Source organism: Muntiacus reevesi, chromosome 3 (assembly GCF_963930625.1).
Source record: "Muntiacus reevesi chromosome 3, mMunRee1.1, whole genome shotgun sequence".
Lineage (NCBI taxonomy): Eukaryota > Metazoa > Chordata > Mammalia > Artiodactyla > Cervidae > Muntiacus > Muntiacus reevesi.
The window spans coordinates 209836846-209855475 of NC_089251.1; the positions used below are offsets into that span (position 1 = coordinate 209836846).

Sequence of the window (18630 nt, forward strand, 5' to 3'; positions counted from 1 at the left end):
TCCAGCTTGTCCTGCATCCAGCCTGGCATTTCGCATGATGTCCTCTGCTTATAAGTTAAATAAGCAGGGTGACAGTATACAGCCTTGACGTACTCCTTTCCTGATTTGGAATCAGTCCATTGTTCCATGTCTGGTTCTAACTGTTGTTTCTTGACCTGCATACAGGTTTCTCAGGAGGCAGGTAAAGTGGTCTGTAATTCCCATCTCTTTAAGAATTTTCCATAGTTTGTTGTGATCCACACTGTCAAAGGCTTTGGCTTAGTCAATGAAGCAGAAGTAGATATTTTTCTGGAATTCTCTTGCTTTTTCTATGTTGCAATGGATGTTGGCCATTTGATCTCTGGTTCCTCTACCTTTTTCTAAATCAAGCTTGAACATGTGGAAATTCTTGGTTCACATACTTTTGAAGCCTAACTTGGAGAATTTTGAGCATTACTTTGCTAGTGTGTGAGATGAGTGCAATTGTGTGATAGTTTGAACATTCTTTTGCGTTGCCTTTCTTTGGGATTGGAGTGAAAACTGACCTTTTCCTGTCCTGTAGCCACTGCTGAGCTTTCCAAATTTGCTGGCATATTGAGTGTAGCACTTTAGCAGCATCATCTTTTAGGATTTGAAATAACTCAGCTGGAATTCCATCACCTCCACAAGCTTTGTTCACAGTGATGCTTCCTAAGGCCCACTTGACTTCACACTCCAGGATGTCTGGCTCTCGGTGTTTAAACACAACCTATTTATATACAACCTTTAGTTTGTTTCAAGTCTTCCACTTCTCCTCTCAACAACATTGCTTACGTTTCCCTGTGTCCTGAGTAGGTTTCTCTGCCCCATGTGTCCCATATGTCTGGGGTGAATTCCTCCAAGTAGAGTTGAGAGCCCAGGATCCTAGCCATCACTGGGCACCCCGAGGCCTAGCCCACCCCAAAAGAAGTTAAACAAACACAGTTTTTCTTTTGCAGGTTGGATGGCTCAGGGATTTGGAGGGCTTTGACTAGGGTTCCATCAGCAACATTTAAGCAGAGCGGGCTCCAGGTGTCAGTGGTACCTGAATTCCCACCCCTGGTACCTGTTCAGACTTGCTCCTGGCATGGCTGAGATGAAAGCTGGGGTCCCAGGTCGGGGAGAGTTCCCGCTCCTCACCTGCCCTATCCCTGGTCCCAGTTCACCTTTCTCCCTACCGCTCAGCTCATCCCTGCTGCACATGTTTCCTCCTAGTCCTCCCTGCCCGTTACTCCCTTGGACGTGTGTGTTTCCTCCGCTCCCAGTAGATCCCAGGAATGACCAACCAGCCCCATCCTGAGCACACCCCCACCTTCCCTGCCTCCGGGTGCCTCTCCTCTCAGTGGGGACCAGGTTACTTCACCTCCTATCACACATCCTCGGACAGCTTCTCTAGCGATTGAATTTGTGTTATATTTGTTTCAACCAACTGAGCTTCTATCAAGACCATGTCCCCACGATAGGTTCTATTCCAGAGACCTACAGACCTCTTTTGCTTCCCTGAGTTGAAACGAGCACTCACAGAACAGTGTTATATTAGGTAACCGTTGTTAAATTCTGTGTCAGATTAGGTAGTCGCTGAAAATGTCTTAGGAATTAGGGCGGAGGGAATGGAACAGCTGGTGAACGTGGGCCTGGAGATGGGCCTTCAAGGGCGGAGACTTCAAATAGCTCGACTGTATCATCGTGGACATGAAGGGATAGCCCGTTACTGGCAGGCATGGTGCTGGGCATAGGAAGCTGGTGAGCAGAGGCGGCAAGGCCAAGGCCTGTTCTAGCTGAGATCCCAGCCTGAGTCTGTCTGGCTCTCATCCTCTGCCCGTCTCCACTCTCACACAGCCAGTGCTCCAGCTTGTTGGGACTGGTTGGCAGACCGGGGAACCCCCCACCCGCATCCCTGGTCCCTTGCCTGACAGTTTCATTGTCATTCTAGGACTTCTGCCACGGGCAAGTGATGTGGCCGCCCCTGAGTGCCCTGCAGGTAAAATTTGCCGAGCCCGGGCAGTCCTGCAAGCAAGTCTGTCAGGAGAACCAGCTCATCTGTGAGCCGTCCTTCTTCCAGCATCTCAACAAGGACAAGGACCTGCTGAAGTAAGTGCCGGAGCGCGGGAGGGGCAGCTCCGCCTCCAGCTCGCCTCGGGCTTAGAGTTGGGTTGACAGGGATGAAGTTTGCGTTTCTAGGCTCTAGGTTCAGGGGCTGTTGGAATAAATTGTGGAGAAGGAGCGGGTCACACCACATCTCCCCCTACCCAGAGAAAGTTGGCCTAGCATTTCTACTGTTAGGTAGATGAGGTCACCGGGCCTGCTGATACATTTAGAATTCAAATGGGGGTGTTGTATGTGCATAAATAATGCCAAGTCTGGGCTTGGAGATGGTAGGAGGTGTCAGTTAGCTAATTCGTACCCAAGAAGCATAAGAGCCAAGATGGGCCCAGACCGCAAGCATGGACGGACCCGCCCCTGAGGTCCCAGGCTGAAGCCTGGTCCCCAGATGGCATCTAGCAGAGTGACAGTCTTCAACCCTGGAGTCAGGGAGGAATGAAAAATGTGGGCAAGGAGCTGGCACAGAACTGCCCACAGCAAATCCACTGCCGCCCTGCCCTCCTGAAGCCCCGTCCCCTTTGTACTTTATTTCAGCCGTTTTGGAGTGAGTGCATCCCAGCTGTGAGCCTGCACTGCTGGGTCCCTGAGGGTCCCCGAGCAGGGTGGCGGGCCCAGCACTGGAATTACAGAGTCGCCCAGTGGGGTCTTCTCTCTCGCCGGCATTGCTTCCCTTGTGCTGCTTGTGTTACTTACAGTTGTTGTTGTTTAGTTGGTAAGTCATGTTCAACTCTGCAACCCCGTGGTCTATAGCCTGCCAGGCTCCTCTTTCCATAGGATTCTCCACGCAAGAATACTGGAGTGGGTTGCCTTCCCCAGGGCATCTTCCAGACCCAGGGAATGAGCCCACGTCTCCTGCATTGGCAGGCAGGTTCTTTACCACTTAGCTACCAGGGAACCATTTACTTTCTTTAACACCGTTCATTTCCTTTTGTGGTGGCATTTTGAGTTTGGTGTTTGCATTTTCCAAATTTTCATGTGAGCTTTCTTCTGGCCTCTGACTCATGACCTCAGTCAGGGCTAAATTTGTGCCTCGATATTTATCGCACCCACCCTGGACCTGTGACTCAGCTGGTAAAGATTCCACCTGTAATGAGGGAGATGTGGGTTCGATCCCGGGTTGGAAAGACCCCCTGAAGAGGGGAAAGGCTACCCACTCCAGTATTCTGGCCTGGAGAATTCCATGGACCGTATGGTCCATGGGGTTGAAAAGAGTTGGACACGACTGAGCGACTTTCACTCACTGGGCCACAACCTAGTTAATTACCTGTCACCTCCCTCCCAACCTCAATAGCTCTAATGTGGTCTTTTCCCCGAGGGGATTTGTTCTCCCAACCCCAGATATTCTGCAGAGCAGTAGTTAGGTCCCAGTATTTTTTTTTTTTTAACTTATTTATTGGCTATGCTGGGTCTTTGTTGCTGCACAGGATTTTCTCGTTGCTGCACAGGATTTTCTCGTTGCAGCGAGGGAGGACAAGTCTCTAGTTGTGGTGCACGGGCTTCTCATCGCAGTGACTTCTCTTGTTGTGGAGCATGGGCTCCAGGCACTCGGGCTTCAGCAGTTGTGGAGCCTGGGCTCAGTTGCTCCGAGGCACATGGGCTCAGTAGTTGGTAGCTTCCGGGCTCTGGAGCACAGACGCAGTCGTTGCATGTGGGCTCCTACCTAGCCAGGGATCGAACCTGTGTCTTCTGCAATGGCAGGGGGATTCTTTACCACCTGAGCCACCAGGGAAGCCCCTGCCCCAGTCTTCGGAACAGATGGACTTGGGGCCCCAGGCTTACGGGTCTCCATTCTGGCTTCGCGCCCTGTTAGAGCACAGTTGGCCACTGCATCTATCTGGGCAGTGGTCTGAGCTGGCCTGGCCCTGCCTGTAAGCCTTATTATGCTCACCTCAAGTAATAAGGTGTAAAACCCTTTTCAGAGAGGAAACGTGATCTCTAGCATCTTGCCTGCAGGGCTCCTTTCCTGAGTAGGGACTCAGGGGATGCTATTTTTTCTCGTTTTTCTTTTTTAACATGAAGACCAGGATCAGAGGTGGCCTCAATTCCACCAGCAGAATAGAGGCCAGACCAGCAGAGTGGGTTGGCATCCTGCTTTGCAGCCGGTGATGCCATGTGAGAGGCAGCGCTGGTCTGATGTCTGTGGTGCTAGAAGTTTCTACCTCCAGAGCACGTGTCCCCAATTCTAAGTGCAGGAGGAGCTTCCCACTCACCCCTGTTGCAGGCCACTCCTGTACGAAGGTGGCTTCCTGAGAACCCTGAGTGTCTCCCTCTGTCAGGAAATCTGGCTTCACTAGGGACAGACTGTCAAATGTCCACGTGTAGAGGTAGCCCCGCCTGCCTCTGGAGGAGGGAACCCTGATGGGACGGCTCAGAGGCATGGGCCTTCCTGGCCAGGCCGGGGGCAGGGCTGCAGGAGGGTCAGGGCCCGGCTCAGAGAGCCCAGGGCCCTGCCGAGCCTGCAGGGGAACTGGAAGGGGAGCCAGTGGACGCGTTTCCTCTGTTCTGTCAGTCTTCCCACCTGTGGAATGGGGACAGCCGCAGTGATGGTGCTCAGCACAGTCCTTCCCTCCAAGAGCGTGGGCCATGGAGCAGGCCTGAAGTCACTGGGCTGCGGCCAGAAAAGCGAGCGCCCGCCCCCCCCAAAGCCCACCCCGTCCCCCACCGGCAATCCCGTGCACCAGGCCGAGCCCAGGGCAGCAGAAGGCCTGGGTGAGGGGCTACCCCGGGCCAGGCCCTTTGCCGAGGCATGACTCAGCAGCCCCCGCCCACCTAGCCCCTTGAAGATCTGTGGGTTTTCTCCCTAGGAGGCTGCTGCACATGCTAATTTTGCAACAGAGCCACCTGAAATTAATTTTCTGAACACGAGAGCCCTATTGAACACCTTCGTTTCTGCACTGGTAAATACTGATAACGTCACAGCGCTCTGGCAAGTCTGCCAAGTGCCTCCCCAATGCGGCCGTCCCGGCTGATCCATATTCATGGCCACTCAGCGGTGAGCGGCTCCTCCGAGCCCAGGCTGCTGTTTCTCCTCCAGCTTGGGGCCTGGCTCTGAGTTGAAGCTCCTCTCCGTCTCCGGGTGTCCCCGGCCTATCCTCACCATGCGGTGTGACTTGATACGACAGGTGTCAACTGTCCCATGCTGTCGTCTGGACTCAGGGAGTCAGGCAGCTGGTCTTGGAGCTCCTGCTCAGGCGGGGCTCTGGGAGTGATGGAGAGGGGACCACAAAGCATGCGTGATTCAGGTGCAACTTGACCCAGACCACCCCTGAGAGGTCAGAGGACAGAGGTCCTGGAAAGAGCCGGAGTCCATGCTGATGGGGTCCGGGGGGAGCACCTCACCCCCAGAAATAGAAACACATGTTCGTGGAAGATCTTCTTTGTAATGTTGCTACCATTGCAAGTTGTATCCTCTAAAATATTAATTTATTGAGTTTGGGGTGTTGTTTTTTTTTTTGGAAGAGGAATTGTAAGCCACGAAGCCTGGATTGTGAGCACTGTGGTGCCTCAGTGCTTCAGAGTGGTGACTAGTGAGCCTGGGGAGACTTGGTGGATACGAGGTTGGGATTAGCAAGGTGGAATCGGGGGAGGAGGGAGGGGAGGAAGGAGACCCGTAGGTGGGGCCCGGCTTCCTTCCTTTCATCCCGCGTGGGTCTGCGTGTGGAGAGGGCTGCGGGGCTTCTGTTCTCTTGGGAAATAGGCGTCCCCATGGGGAGGGGGAGGCCTTGCCTTTTTCTTCTGTTTCAAGAGCTCTAAGCTCTCCGGTGAGGGCTGAAGGGCCTCAGAAGCCCCAGTTCCCATCCTGTGAGTGAAGCTGTTGAGGGCAGTTAGAGAGAGGCGAGCACCCAGGGGCCGCAGAATGGAAACAGCACAAGGGGTGTGTGTGTGTGTGTGTGTGTGTACACGCCCGTGCAGGCAAGACAGACATGCTAGGAACAGAGGCAGGACAGCAACACACACGCCCTGAAGAGGCAAGGGACCACGTCGGGGTGAGGATGTGCTCCAGAGATTGGGAAGGTCCCCTCCCCCTGCTGAGCTCAGCAAGGATGCTCGAGGGGCCTCTCTGCAGGCCCGGGGCTGTGGACAGAGACCCCAGGCCAGGGATCGGGTCGCACCCAAGGGTGGCCCCACCACCACTCAGCTGAGCCTCTGGGGAGCTTGCTGGTCACCCGAGGCTCCGGGGACCGCCCACCACGCTTTGTGGTGGTCTTTGGACATCAGCCCTGGACCGGCTGCTGCTGCAGCCTCGTGGCCATGGGCACATGTGCTCACACCCTGGTACGCTGGGCCTGGAGTCCAAGTCCAGGAGGCCAGGAGCAGGCGTGTTTCTCCCTGGCTCGTGACAGTCCCTCCCACTCGCCACGGGGTCCGAGATGAATTCTGGAGACTTCACGCCCCTGATGAGCGGTGTGCCAGGCAGATGGCTTGCATTAAGACACAGCAGCTGCCATGATTCACCTAAATACATCAATAGCATAAGCACAAATCTGGATCCCAAGGCCACATTCCATGTGGAAACTTCATGCCCAGCTGGGCTCTGGAGACCCTCTTTCAGTGTTGGCCAGGAAATAGGCAGGACCAGGTGGGCCCTGACTCTGACTTGTGTTTCCTTTAGGAAGTCCATGGAGCCCCCAGCTCCTTGCCCTCACCATGACCCTAATCCTCTGGGTGCTTCCGTCTCCCAGCTGGCACCCTGAACATCAGGAGGTGTTAGGCCACTTAGAGAAGTCACAGAGCTCCCTGGAGACTGCAGGACAGGAGGGGGCGCTGCCCTCCTGAGAGCCAGGAGCTGGGCTGGAGGCCTCGGGGAACTCACCAGAAGCCCAGGAGATGCGCTGGAAATCACAGATTAGTGCCGGCAAGGGGGCAGGTGGGCCTAGGCAGTTAGTTGGCCCAAGGAAGGCGAGCGGACAGGAGTAACACTGGGTGGGGGTGGGGGTCAGATGCTTTCCTCCCAACATTTGGAAGCTTTCCAGAAGCGGCAGGAAACCTCAGGTTCCCCGCCCGAATCCCCTCCCTGCCAGCAAGAATCAGGACTTCTGTGAACAAAGCAAAATGGAGATACTTGGCATGTGTGTAAATTCACAGTGTGGGGTGAGGGCAGAAGGTGGCAGTCCACCCAGCATCGACCAGTGGGCGCGATCATGCTAGTTCTCATGCGTTGAATGCTTACTCAGAGCTGGACTCTGCCAGCTGCTCTGTAAACATTAATTTAATCCCCGTGCTTTCCCCCTGTGAGTGGGTAAAGAATTCGCCTGCAGTTCAGGAAACACAGGAGATGCAGGTTCGATTCCAGGGTCAGGAAGATGATCTGGAGAAGGGAATGGCAACCCACTCCAGTATTCTTGCCTGAAAAATCCCATGGACAGAGGAGCCTGGTAGGCTCCAGTCCAGAGAATTGCAAAGAGTCAGACATGACTAGGCGACTAAGCACATGACCTTCCCTGTGAGTCAAGGGTTATTTATCCCCATTTCACAGAAAAGGAAACTGAGTCACGGGGAGGCTCAGGCATTGGTCCAGGGCCACACGGCTCATAAGAGATGAAGCCAGGATGCAAACTCAGATCTGTCTGGCCACCTTCTCTGAGCTGTTCCCCACCAGGCATGTGGGACAATGGGGGACAGGATGGTGGGACCCAAACACCCCAGCTAGGAAGAGAACTTACGTGGCTCTTCTTTGAGATGAGAGGCCAACACTGTTCTCCTGAGCCCCCCAGGTGGGGGTTTCAGCCTAAGGAAGCAAAACCCCAGGGGTCTGCAGCCCACAGCCAGACGGGTGGGAGAAGATAGGGGAGGAGCAAGAACATGGGCTTGAGATCAGGGCCTGGACTCAGTCCCTGCTCTGCGCATCCAGAACCCTCAGGGGCCGGGGACCAGGGTGAGTGGTAGGACATTCTATTGCCACAGCCATGGAAGGCGACTGCAAAGGTCCCATGAATTGAGGCCCCAGGACACACCATGCCCAGGAGACCATCTGATTGCTCTCCAGCGGGAGACGAAGGTCATACAACAGAAATCTCTCTAAGCATTAATTTTAAAAATAGACATAGTTTTAAAATGTTCTTAAAAAGCATTTAAATAATGCATATCATTGTCCCAGTCTCACTTCTCAGAAGTAACCACTGTTAAATCTTTAGTGTACCTGCTCTACGTTCTTTCCCTCTTCCTGTCTCCCTCTTTTTCTCTCTTCTCCCTCTCTCTCCCCCTCACTCTCCCTCCCACACTCACTCTGTGTGTGCACACGCGCACACACACACACATGTAGATACACTGCACCCCCGGTTATTACTTGCTCTCTTGCTGGTGGTCGCATTCCTACCTCCTTGTCAAGTGCTGCGTGTGACTCTGATAACACAGCTGAGCCACAGGGGACCCAGCCGTTCCCCACGTGCTGAGTCTTCAGGTTATTTCCAGTTCTTCTCTGTGACGGACAGTGCTTCCCTAGGCAGCCTTGAACACATACTGTAGCCACATCCACATCCAGGCGCTCACATGCCCTTCTCCAGCCCGGGTTCCCAGAGGTGAGGACGGCTGGGTCAGAGGGTGGTCAGCAGGGGCCCCAGACATCCTTCCCCACTGGAGGGTGGTGGAAGCGGCCAGGGCTGAGGACGGTCCCTGCCTCTCCAACCCCTTCCTCTTCTTCTTCAGGTACGAGGTGAACTGCCAAAGCTCAGAGCTGGCCAAGGACATCGTGGCGCCCTCCTTCGACCCCAAGAACAAGCACTGTGTGTTTCAAGGCGACCTCCTGCTGTTCAGCTGTGCCGGCGCCCACGCCCGCCACCGGAGGATCTGCCCCTGCCGGGACTTCATCAAGGGCCAGGTGGCTCTCTGTAAAGACTGTCTATAGCGGCCACCTTTCCACCCGCGCCCACGCTCTGCAGGGGGAGACAGTGGCTCCAGCCCCACCAGGATGGGGCGGGGACACAGACGCCATTCAGGGACTCTCCCCAGGGCCTGAACGTTTTGGTGGAAGGTCTCGATTTGGTACTGGTCCCGCTGCGGTTAGAGCATCACAGCGGAGCTCTCACCAAAACAAAACGAGAGCCAACCTCAGGCCGGGAACCTGGCTTCTCCCGGGCACAACTTCGTCTTTAATTTTGGAGGAGCTACAGTAGGGGGACTGTGCAGCTGCTCCAGGGTAAAAAAAGAGAATCTCAACATTCGTTTAAACGAAACAAAACCAGAGGAGGAATCAAGCTAGTTGGAAAGAACTTCCTACGGGAACATTCCTAAACCCATTAATTTATTTATTTGGGAGGGAGGGTGGGGGAGCTGGGGAGGGCAAAGAGGGATTGATTGCGCGTCTTGCTACTTCTCTGATTTTCCTCTGTTGGCCATCCCTCTTCACTATAACATGACGGTTGTCTGCTTTGGGCAGAGTACGCTGTAGGGCTGGTGGCATGATTAAGGGCAGCTGTGGCTACCTAGCTCCTCAAAGTGGATGGTGGCAGAAGAAAAGAAATTCCTTGTGCTTAGCAGGTGGCAGAGGCTAGGGGATAGGCACCCCCTGGTTGTCCGGGGAAATGCCTGTGTGGTCCAGAGAGCCCAGCAGGGGCCAGAGATGGGCTGCTTTGCAGTGACAGGCTCCTTTGGTCTGTTCCATCCCTCCCCGAGGTGGAACACACCCCCACACAGCTTGGCTGTCATTTCTGGTTAGGATTACAAGCTTCCCTTGCACTTGGAGGTGGTGCTCTTTCCCCCCTTGAGAAAGGGGTGTCTTTGAACTGCGATTTGGACAGGAGCGAACCTGGTCCCTAAGAACTAGTGGCTCCACCTGAGCTGGGCTTGTGTCATATTCACTCGGTCCGATGTCACCGAAGTCCAGGGGATGTTGGCTGGGGGAGCAAGGGCAGGCCAGGATGAATGTGCACTGTCTTGGCTGCTGACTGTGAGTGTGGGTGTGGTTTGCAAGGGGTAGGAATCTGATACTGGCTTTTACTCCAGGCAGAAATACTGGGGAGGAGGGTATTGAACTGGTCAGCAGGTTGGACCAAACCCTGGAGCCCCCGCGCTCTGCGCTTGTGCAAGTTCCCCCAGCCCCTTCCCACTCTCTTCCCCCCACGCCGTGCTTCAGTGCTTTGCGCGTGCACGCACGTGTGCGTGCGTGTGTGTGTGTCCTGTGATGCCCCTGGCATCTCCGTGCTGGTAAGAGTGAGCTCCCTTCTCTCTCTGGCAGAATGTCCCCCTTGAAAGCTGTCCCGTGAGCCACCCAGCCCTCACTGAAGATTCTGAGTGGCTTGGTTGCTGAGCAGAAAAGCTGGACACGGCTGGGTGGGCCTTCGGGACGCAAGGTTCAGGTTAGAATTCTCAAGTCTGAGGCCCACCCAGGAGGAGCGTGGGGCTGTGAGGGATGGGAGGTTAGATTCCACCCACTCCTCGATTCTTCTTCCTGGGTATAAAATTAATATCAAATGCGCAGCCGGCCTTCTTTCCTTAGACTAACCTCAGTGGATCTTAAGAGAATGGAGTGGGGGAATTAGGGCAGCCAGGGTCTCCCCCACCCCATAGGTGGCCCCCGAGTTACCTGTACCAGGGAGAATTCTGATGGGGAAACCTCGGTGCTGAGCAGGGATGCCACGGCCCACCCCTCACAAACTGGCTGAGCATAGAAACAAGGGCAGAAGTCGAAAGGAAACTGGGCAAGAGGCTGTGAGTGCCCGTGTGCTTCTGAGTGCTTCGCGAGGACAGCTTCCTGCCAGAGGAGGAAACAGCTGCCATCCCTGCCCTTGGGAACCACTGTTTGCCACGAACGGGCCTCCTGGCTGCAGCCTTCCGAGAGGGGATTCGCTTTAGCGCCCAGACCTGCAGTTCCTGGGCCAGCACTGCCCTCTCCCGGGCCCTTCTGGCCGTTTCTGGTGCGAGGAGGTGCGTGCCCGTGTTTGACCAGCAGGGGGAGCCCGCGGGCCGAGACCAGTTTCCCACGCTTTGCCAGACTCGCCCATCTGGCAGAGATCCGTTAGAACAAGCCCAGGAGCTCTGAAAGCAAGGAGGCTGGAAAGCCCGGTTCTCAGAAACACGCTGTGCCGGCCTTGTGTTCCAGAAGCTGCAGGGACTGTTTGCCGGCTGCCCCTGGGCTCAGGGACTCTGCCTCCTCCACGCCAGGACCCTCGGTCAGGCAGCCCAGGGAGCACTTCCCCACCTTAAGATCCTTCTTGCTCCCCCCATCCCAGAACTGACCGGGAGTAAGCCAGAGTTCTGCTCCCCCGGGGTGGGGTGACGCGGCTGCTGCTCCTGGTGCAAAGAAACCCACACTCCAGTTGTTGAGGGCAGAGGGGGCGACACCAAAGGTAGACTGGTTCCCAGGCCTCCACAGACTTGGCCCGAGTCTGGTCAGTGACCCCAGAGGACATTAGGGTGGCGGCCTCCATCTGCCCTGTGCAAGAAGGGCTGCGATTCCTGCCTGCTCTGGGAGAAGACGGCGCCTTTCAGGGTGTGGGCTAGAAGCCTTGGGTGGTTTTGCCAGTGCCAATCTTGATAGAATCCTGAACCACCTTGTAATTCATGACGGTTCCACAGGGAGAGATCTTCCCAGTCAGGACTAGCGTCTTCCTGTGCTCTGAGCATCTCTCACCTCTCTACCTGGTTTTTAAGTTTTTTGTACATTTTCCCCTAAAAGTTTGGGTTTATTTTTCCTCCACTGTGATCCTAAGTTCTTAAAAAAACTTGAGGGAAAAGGTTTAATTTATTAAAGAAGAGAAAGCTTTTCCTTTGAAATGTAAACACTTTCAGGAGTAAAAACTCCTGAAAGGGAAAACACACTTCTCATGCCAGTAAACACCTCATTTATTTCTGGTATGCAGTTTGATTTGCACATGCACAGTTGGAGAAGCTTTTCGCGTTTTTGCTTAGATTGGGGTTTTGACTTTGTGTTTGCTGTATGTTTGTAAGTATTAAGCTATCTTTTCTTTGGTGATATTTATTGTTTCTCTGAGGTGCCTTTTCACTTTTCTTTGGGATTGGTTTTTGGAATCTGGTGTCGGTGTTTGGGATCCGGGTTTTGTTGAAGGAAGCTAGCAGACTCCTCCAGCTTGGAGATAGATAGGACCTGTCCTTGCGAGATAGGGCAGCCCAGGCTGGACGCCAGACATGCCCTCCAAGCTCCCCAGATCACAGCATATGTGCGCAGACACCCCCATGCGGCCACGAGGGCCCCAAGAAGAGGGCTGACTTCATCCAGACCCACCTTCACCCTCCCAGGCTGCTCGGCCAGGTCCCTGGGTTTGTCTGGAGACAGATGGTTGACAGGTGCCCCCCTGGGGCTTGGTGGAGGGTGGCGGGGGCAGAGAACCAACCCTGTGTGAGGGCTTCCCATGCAGGCCCTGCCGGGCTCGTTGGAAGCACGGGCCCCAAATCATTCTATCTCCCTAGCAGGATGAAGGGGAAATAATATGCACCCCCCGTTTTTATTTCCTTGGCAGACGTCAGCCTCCCAGTAAGCTCCCTTGGCGCCCCAGTGCAGCTCACTGGTGGTAAAACTGTGATTGTGAGCAGTTAGGCAGAGACTGTGCTGTTATGGGCGGGTTAGTGCTTTTTAGACCAGGCCATTCAGGCCACCCCCTCGCTGGGATGGTTTCCCTACTAGATGATATATACATAATTGGGACATTGTCACCCTCTCCCACGCCCACCACCCTCCCCACCCTCCCCCACACCCCACACCAATTCTTGATTTTAAAAAAAGCTCTATTAACGACAGGCTGTGGTTGTGTTACTCTCCCAAGCCTGGAATGTTTTATTTATTGAAGAATATTTTCATTTCCACATTGGTTTCATTCTAATCCCGCCCATCCCCTAGGCTGCAGAGCATCTTCATGTGAAGAGAAGGACCGATGTCAAGAGATTCAGGCTGCTCTAGGAACGTGGGAGTTGCCTAAAGCAGAGGGTGGGTTCTTTTCCTTCTTGTTGGCTTCAACAACAAAATGGAAAACCCAAGTTTATATGGCAAAAGGCCAAATTAGCTGTCTAGTGTCAGATGCAGAAAAAAAAAAAATTACCCTAGCTTTCTTAGCACTTAGGGGTTTTGTGAGGATTCAGTGTTTAGCAATGTCTGGCATATAGTAAGTCCTAGTAAATGTTAAATATTGTTGTTTTTCACATTTTCTAAAAGTTGAGGGAAAAAAAGAGCTGAGCTCACTTCCTATCATTGATTCCTGTAGGTGCAGGAAGATACTCCAAGTTGATAGAATGTTGTAGGAATTACAGGTTTAAGATGCCCAAGTCCTGTGTCCACCCTGCTGGCTAAAATGGTACTGTGTCCCTGAATGCACTGACTGATTTGAAAATATGCCTGACTTAAGCCCCAGGTGGAACTGGGCTGCAAGAATTAATCAGCTTGACATAAGAGTGTGGCCACATGCCAGACCCCACTCCTCTGACATCTTCTGGACCCTTCCAGGGTGTATGCAGAACTTTTGGGGCTGGAAATTAAATCCTCTGACAGACTGTTCCCTTAAAGTTACCCATCTTCCTCTGAAATGCAATAATAGAGGTGTTTCTGTGTTTTTATTTAAGGGAAAAGGAATGACCTCTTGAACGCACTCATTCCCCGGGAAGTCCCTTGGCTGCCCCCTGCTGGCCAGGGTGGCTTCTCCAGTGTCCAGTCCAAGAGAATCAGACTCCCAGGCTGGTTAGTTGTTATGTTTCTATCAAATTAAAGGAGAGTCTCGTGGAGAGAGCTCTTCAGAACTCCAAGAGGCTGCTCCTAGCTTAGTGATGTTTTTCCAAATCACCTGAAAGTCAGTTGGCTTTTTTTTGGGTGGGTGGGGAGCGGGGTTGGTGTCAGCCTCTTACTTCCCTAGATAGGCTCAGCTTTCATCTCCTCTCCTATTTTGGCGCTATTCTGGATAGACTGCATTTGTGGGAAATGGAGGAATTTGTTGGTGTCTTTTTAAGATCCTTTGCATTCTCTTCAGCTCCATCAGCAGTCTTACATGTATGTGGATGTCAGATTGAAGTGCACCTTCTTCAAAGCATTTCCTCGATTTTCCCCAGATCTTGTGGAGCCTTTAGATGACCCCCAACCCCCCCCCCCCACCCCGCAGCTGGTGAGGCAGGGCAGAGGGACAGAGGGCAGCTGTGTGCCCATGCGGGGCACAAGGCCCTGTGTCTGGGGAGTCGGCGGGGGGCGGGGGTGGTCCTGGGTGCTCAGAGCACTTGCAGGAGGTGTCCCTGGGACAGCCGGACAGGAAGCTAGCGCAGTCGGCCACCTCTGCCCAAGCTGAGATGGCGCAAACTTAGGGAGCATTTGCTCCGTCCTGGCCAGGTATGAACAGGACAAATGCGGGTGGGACAACCGATGCCAAAGGAGATGGTGACATCTTTTCTGCCGTAGTTGCTGTCCCACGCTCAGTGTCTATAAGCTAACGGCCATGCGCGTCTGTGTCTTCAGCCAGCTCCTGGTACGGCCGTTTTCTACCGTCCACCCGGGGTTAAGTCAGGCAAGGCTCTGCCAATAAGGTGTGGCTGTCACATGTACTGTACGGGCGTAGAGAGCACTGCTTCGTTTTCCACTGTCGTAGAGAAAACTAGGGAGAACTTTATTTTTCAATAAACTTTTCTTGTGTGACAGGTGGACTTGATTTGTGGGGTGGGAGGTTCCGGGTGGGTGCAAGGGGGGCGATACAGCCACTCCCCCAGCACTGGCGGCCACGGTTTCACCGCCTGCAGACACGCTTCTGGAATCGTCGATGGGAAGGTAGGTTTAAGGAACTGGGGGAGGGGTAAGTGTTCACCGTCGAAGACTCTTCCCTTCTATCACATCCACCAGTACTGATGGTGGAGTGCTCCTCCCCCGCTGTACTCACCTAGAGGGGAACTGAATCTGTCAGTGGATTCCTAGGCTTTTCTAAGATAACCGGGGGCTACAACAGATGTTTAAAATCCTTCAGGGTATGCTAGTACAGTAGCCCTTAAGAGGCTGTCTGTGGGCTTATGAGACCTGGACCACGTTTCCCTGCTTCAGAAAGAACACCTTGACCCCAGAGCTCAGTGGTCCATGAGCACTTGGTTAGGCACGTGCCCTGAGAACAGGAAGGTGAAGTTCATGCTCCCACCAGGGACTTGTAGGTGATGCTGGAGGGCCATGGTGCAGCCTCTCTGAAGACAGCAGAGTGCCTGGACGCTGCCCAGAGCAGAGACTCTATGGGAGACACATAGGACACAAGTCCCCAGGAAGGTGAGCATAACTTGAGTGCTTACGTTTTGGGGATGCTACACAAAGATTCCACAGTGGGAACTACATTAAACATTGCTGCAGGAAGAAAAACCTGCAGAAAAGGAACCTGTTGCATCTTGTATTTCCCAGACCAGAACAGTGTCTGGTTTGTGTGTGTGTGACATGGTAACAGCCCCTAGAACATGCTTCAGAATGCCGTTGGAGAAAAGCACTCTTGAATGCATCGGACTGAACCAAGGTCAGTGACCTCTTAGAACAGACCACCTGCCCTTCAGGGGCTCTACCCGGGCACAAGTCATCCTTCACCCACGACAGAAAACCTGCGCACAGCAGTGACAACTCTGGCGATCACCTCCCCATGCCATACAAAACAGGAAAAGGTCTTTATTGGTCACTGCTGCCTGGATAAGCAGCAGTGCTGGAGGACAGAATGTCGCATGTGGGGACCGTTTTGTACAGAGTCTACGACTAACGCTACATAAACCGAGAACATCTCATTCCTTACAGAGGAGGAAGCCATCACGAGAAGACTGTGATGTACCGTTACCACTTCACACAGCATATAGATCTATGCATCTATGGATAGATTATATAATTTATTACAAATAAACTGTAGTTTCACACCTCTCCAAAAGGGATCCTGTGTTTACACGTATATGTTTGGGCTCTGAACGTACAAGAAAGGATTGGGGCTGAGTTCGATCCATGCAAAGCTCATACACCTATCACTAAATACTTTAAAAATAGAACGGTCTCCTTTAGAACAAATCCAGTGTTTAGATTGAGGATTAGTAAAACAGTATGAAACGAATGAAGTACACGGATAGAAATTAGGAGGTGATCTACACGATGGTTCTGGAAAGGGGTGTGGGACCAAAGGGTACGGTCCTCTCTTAAAATCGGCCAGGAGACCAGAGGCTCGGCCCCCGTGGGGCCCCGGGGAGGTGGGCCTGCTGAGTCACCATCCGTGTCAGGCTGGGAGCACCACGGAAGGGCGTGTACCCTCCCCCCACGAACCTGTTTTACCGCAGAAGGTGGACGAGGTCGGTTCCCAGGGAGGGCCCCCGCTCGGCGAGTGTTGTCCTGCGGTGTCGGGCGGGGGGCGGTGGTGGGAGGAGAGCAGGGCAGTCCGACCTGCGGGGTAGACCTCGTTCCCGTGAGCACAAGCTTTCCGAGAGAGAAGCTGATGCTCAAGTTAAACATGGGCACCGTCTGCCTGCGTGGAAACGTCTCCTGCTCCTGACCGTCTTCATGCAGCTGCGGGGCGGCCGGCGCCGGCCACCTTCACTCAAACATCTCGTAGTGGCGCGTCTGCCTCACCCTGGGCACCATGTCGATGAGGAGTCTGCGAGGAGCAAGCGGACCGGTCACCCCAACAAGGACCCTCCACAGCCCTGGGCTTGGGGAACAGATGGGGGCTTTGTTTCTATAAATACAATTCACATACCATAAAATTTCTGTGATTCGGTGGTTTTTATTGTACACATAGGTGGTGCAACCATCACCACCACCTAATTCTAGAACGTTTTCATCACCCCCCTCCCAAAAAAAAAACTCACTAGCAGTCACTCCCCACCTCACCCCCCTGCAACAACCACTAATCTACTTTCTCTAAAGATTTGCCTGTTCGAGGTATTGACTATAACTGGAATCATGCACCATCTAGCCTTCTGTTACTGGCTTCTCCCGTTGGGTGTGTTTTCAAAGTTCATCCATGTGGCACAAATCAGTATTTCATTCTTCTTCTAGCTGAATAAATCCTCCACTATGTCTCTAGCACCTTTTATTTAATCAATGGACATTTGTGTTCTTTAAAACCCGCATATGGGTTGTATGTTGGGCATACGAGTTTTTTCTACTTTTTGCTCACTGTGAATAACATCACTACGATTGTTTGTAAGTTTTTACATGGATGTGTTTCCATTTCTCTGGATTATGTACAGAGGAGTGGAATTGCTAGGCCAAATAGCAACTCTGTGTTTAACACAGAGAAACTGCTAACCTACCCCTGAAATGGCTAAACAATCTTATATCCCCACCAACAGAATATGGAGTTTTGATTTCTTCTTAACCTCACCAACACTTACTGTCTCTTTTATTAAAGCCATCCTTGTGGGAGAGAGAAGCGTGTAAACATTTAAAAGCTTGAGAAACTGTTTTCTTTTCAGAGGCTGACTCCAGTCTGGACACTGGATACAGAGCCAGGCATGCCTACAGGGCACTTCAGTGAGTGGCCTCAGGCTAGACTAGAACCCAAGGCCTGGGTGGGTTTTTCTTCATGCAGCCCTTCTGCACAAAGTCCCTTTTATAAAAAGTTTTCTCAATCTACCACCTCCCCACTGGCTGCAGCAGGTGGCAGAGGGGGCTAGTGGGTGAGGATAACACACAGGCCTGCCTGGTGCATCATCATGACCCTCACTATAGAGGAAGGAAGGGGCGCAGATCTTCTGGCACCAAGAGTTAGAGGGAGGACCACTCACCTCCCTTCTCTCCCAGCCACAAGGATGTGTGATGGCTGCTCAGGACTTTTCCAGTCCCCAGCCTCGCCCAGGAGCAGGAGGGTGACAGGGACAGGACGTAGTTATCAGACATGGGGAATACAGCACCCCTGGCCGCCCAGAGGGCAAAGAGGAAGCAGCACTTACTTGACCCCGTAGGCGAATATGGTGAGGCCGATCAGCACGCCGATGCTGCCGTCCAGGTACCAGACAGCCGAGTTGTGCTTGAACACCTCTGCGCTCAGAAGGATGGAGAAGCCCATCACGCCACCCACGAGGGAGTTAAACCCTGCAAGGGAAGCAGAGAGAGGCTGAGGCCAGTGCCCAGCGTGGCCACAAGGAAAAGCCCCCAAATGCCAGGTGTGCCTCTGCATTCCAGAGCGTGCACTGGAAGGAATGTTCCAGAAGCACTTTGCAAGCGGTAGCCACCACCTCAGACACCTACGTGGCTTGCCAAGTCTCCGCTCAGATGTCACCAGAGACCCCTGGATAGTTATCACCCCCATTATCAGTGTCCATCCCCAGCCAGGCACTCGTGCTCAAGTGATGTAGCCTGTGTGTGGCTCCCAACGCCTCCCTCCCACACACTAGAACGCAGGCCTTGAGAGGGGTGGGGCAGCAGGCCTGCTGAACACACGGGACAGATGCAATGCTCAGGGGCTCATGTCTGTCTGATGTCTGCTGGGCAAGTACAGAGTTGGGATCTTCTCAATTCTGTGAAGTCAGATTATCACCCCCACTTTACCAACAATAAAACTTAAGTTGAACAGAATGAGTGAGGTTCAGTAAACTGACCAGGGTTACATGGATTGAAAGGGGCAAGGCTGGGGTGACGCCAGAACCCACATGCCTTCCCAACAG

The 18630-nt window shown here is 53.3% G+C and overlaps 2 protein-coding genes across 7 annotated transcripts in view; one reads left to right on the forward strand and one right to left on the reverse strand.

The window, feature by feature from the left end:
• MGAT5 (alpha-1,6-mannosylglycoprotein 6-beta-N-acetylglucosaminyltransferase) overlaps positions 1-9330 on the forward strand; it is a 394309-nt gene extending 384979 nt beyond the window's left edge. For all 6 annotated transcript variants that reach the window (XM_065927827.1, XM_065927826.1, XM_065927828.1 and 3 more), the window contains 2 exons: positions 1931-2088; positions 8746-9330. In XM_065927827.1, the coding sequence (XP_065783899.1) occupies positions 1931-2088; positions 8746-8944 (357 nt within the window). In that variant the 3' untranslated portion in view covers positions 8945-9330. The remainder of the gene's footprint in view (positions 1-1930; positions 2089-8745) is intronic.
• A 5132-nt stretch (positions 9331-14462) lies between these two features.
• The window catches only part of TMEM163 (transmembrane protein 163), a 259679-nt gene continuing 255511 nt past the window's right edge, over positions 14463-18630 (reverse strand). The window contains exons 7-8 of the mRNA XM_065931422.1: positions 17917-18058; positions 14463-16616 (exon numbers count right to left, since the gene is read on the reverse strand). Coding sequence (XP_065787494.1) covers positions 16556-16616; positions 17917-18058 — 203 coding nt within the window. The 3' untranslated portion in view covers positions 14463-16555. The remainder of the gene's footprint in view (positions 16617-17916; positions 18059-18630) is intronic.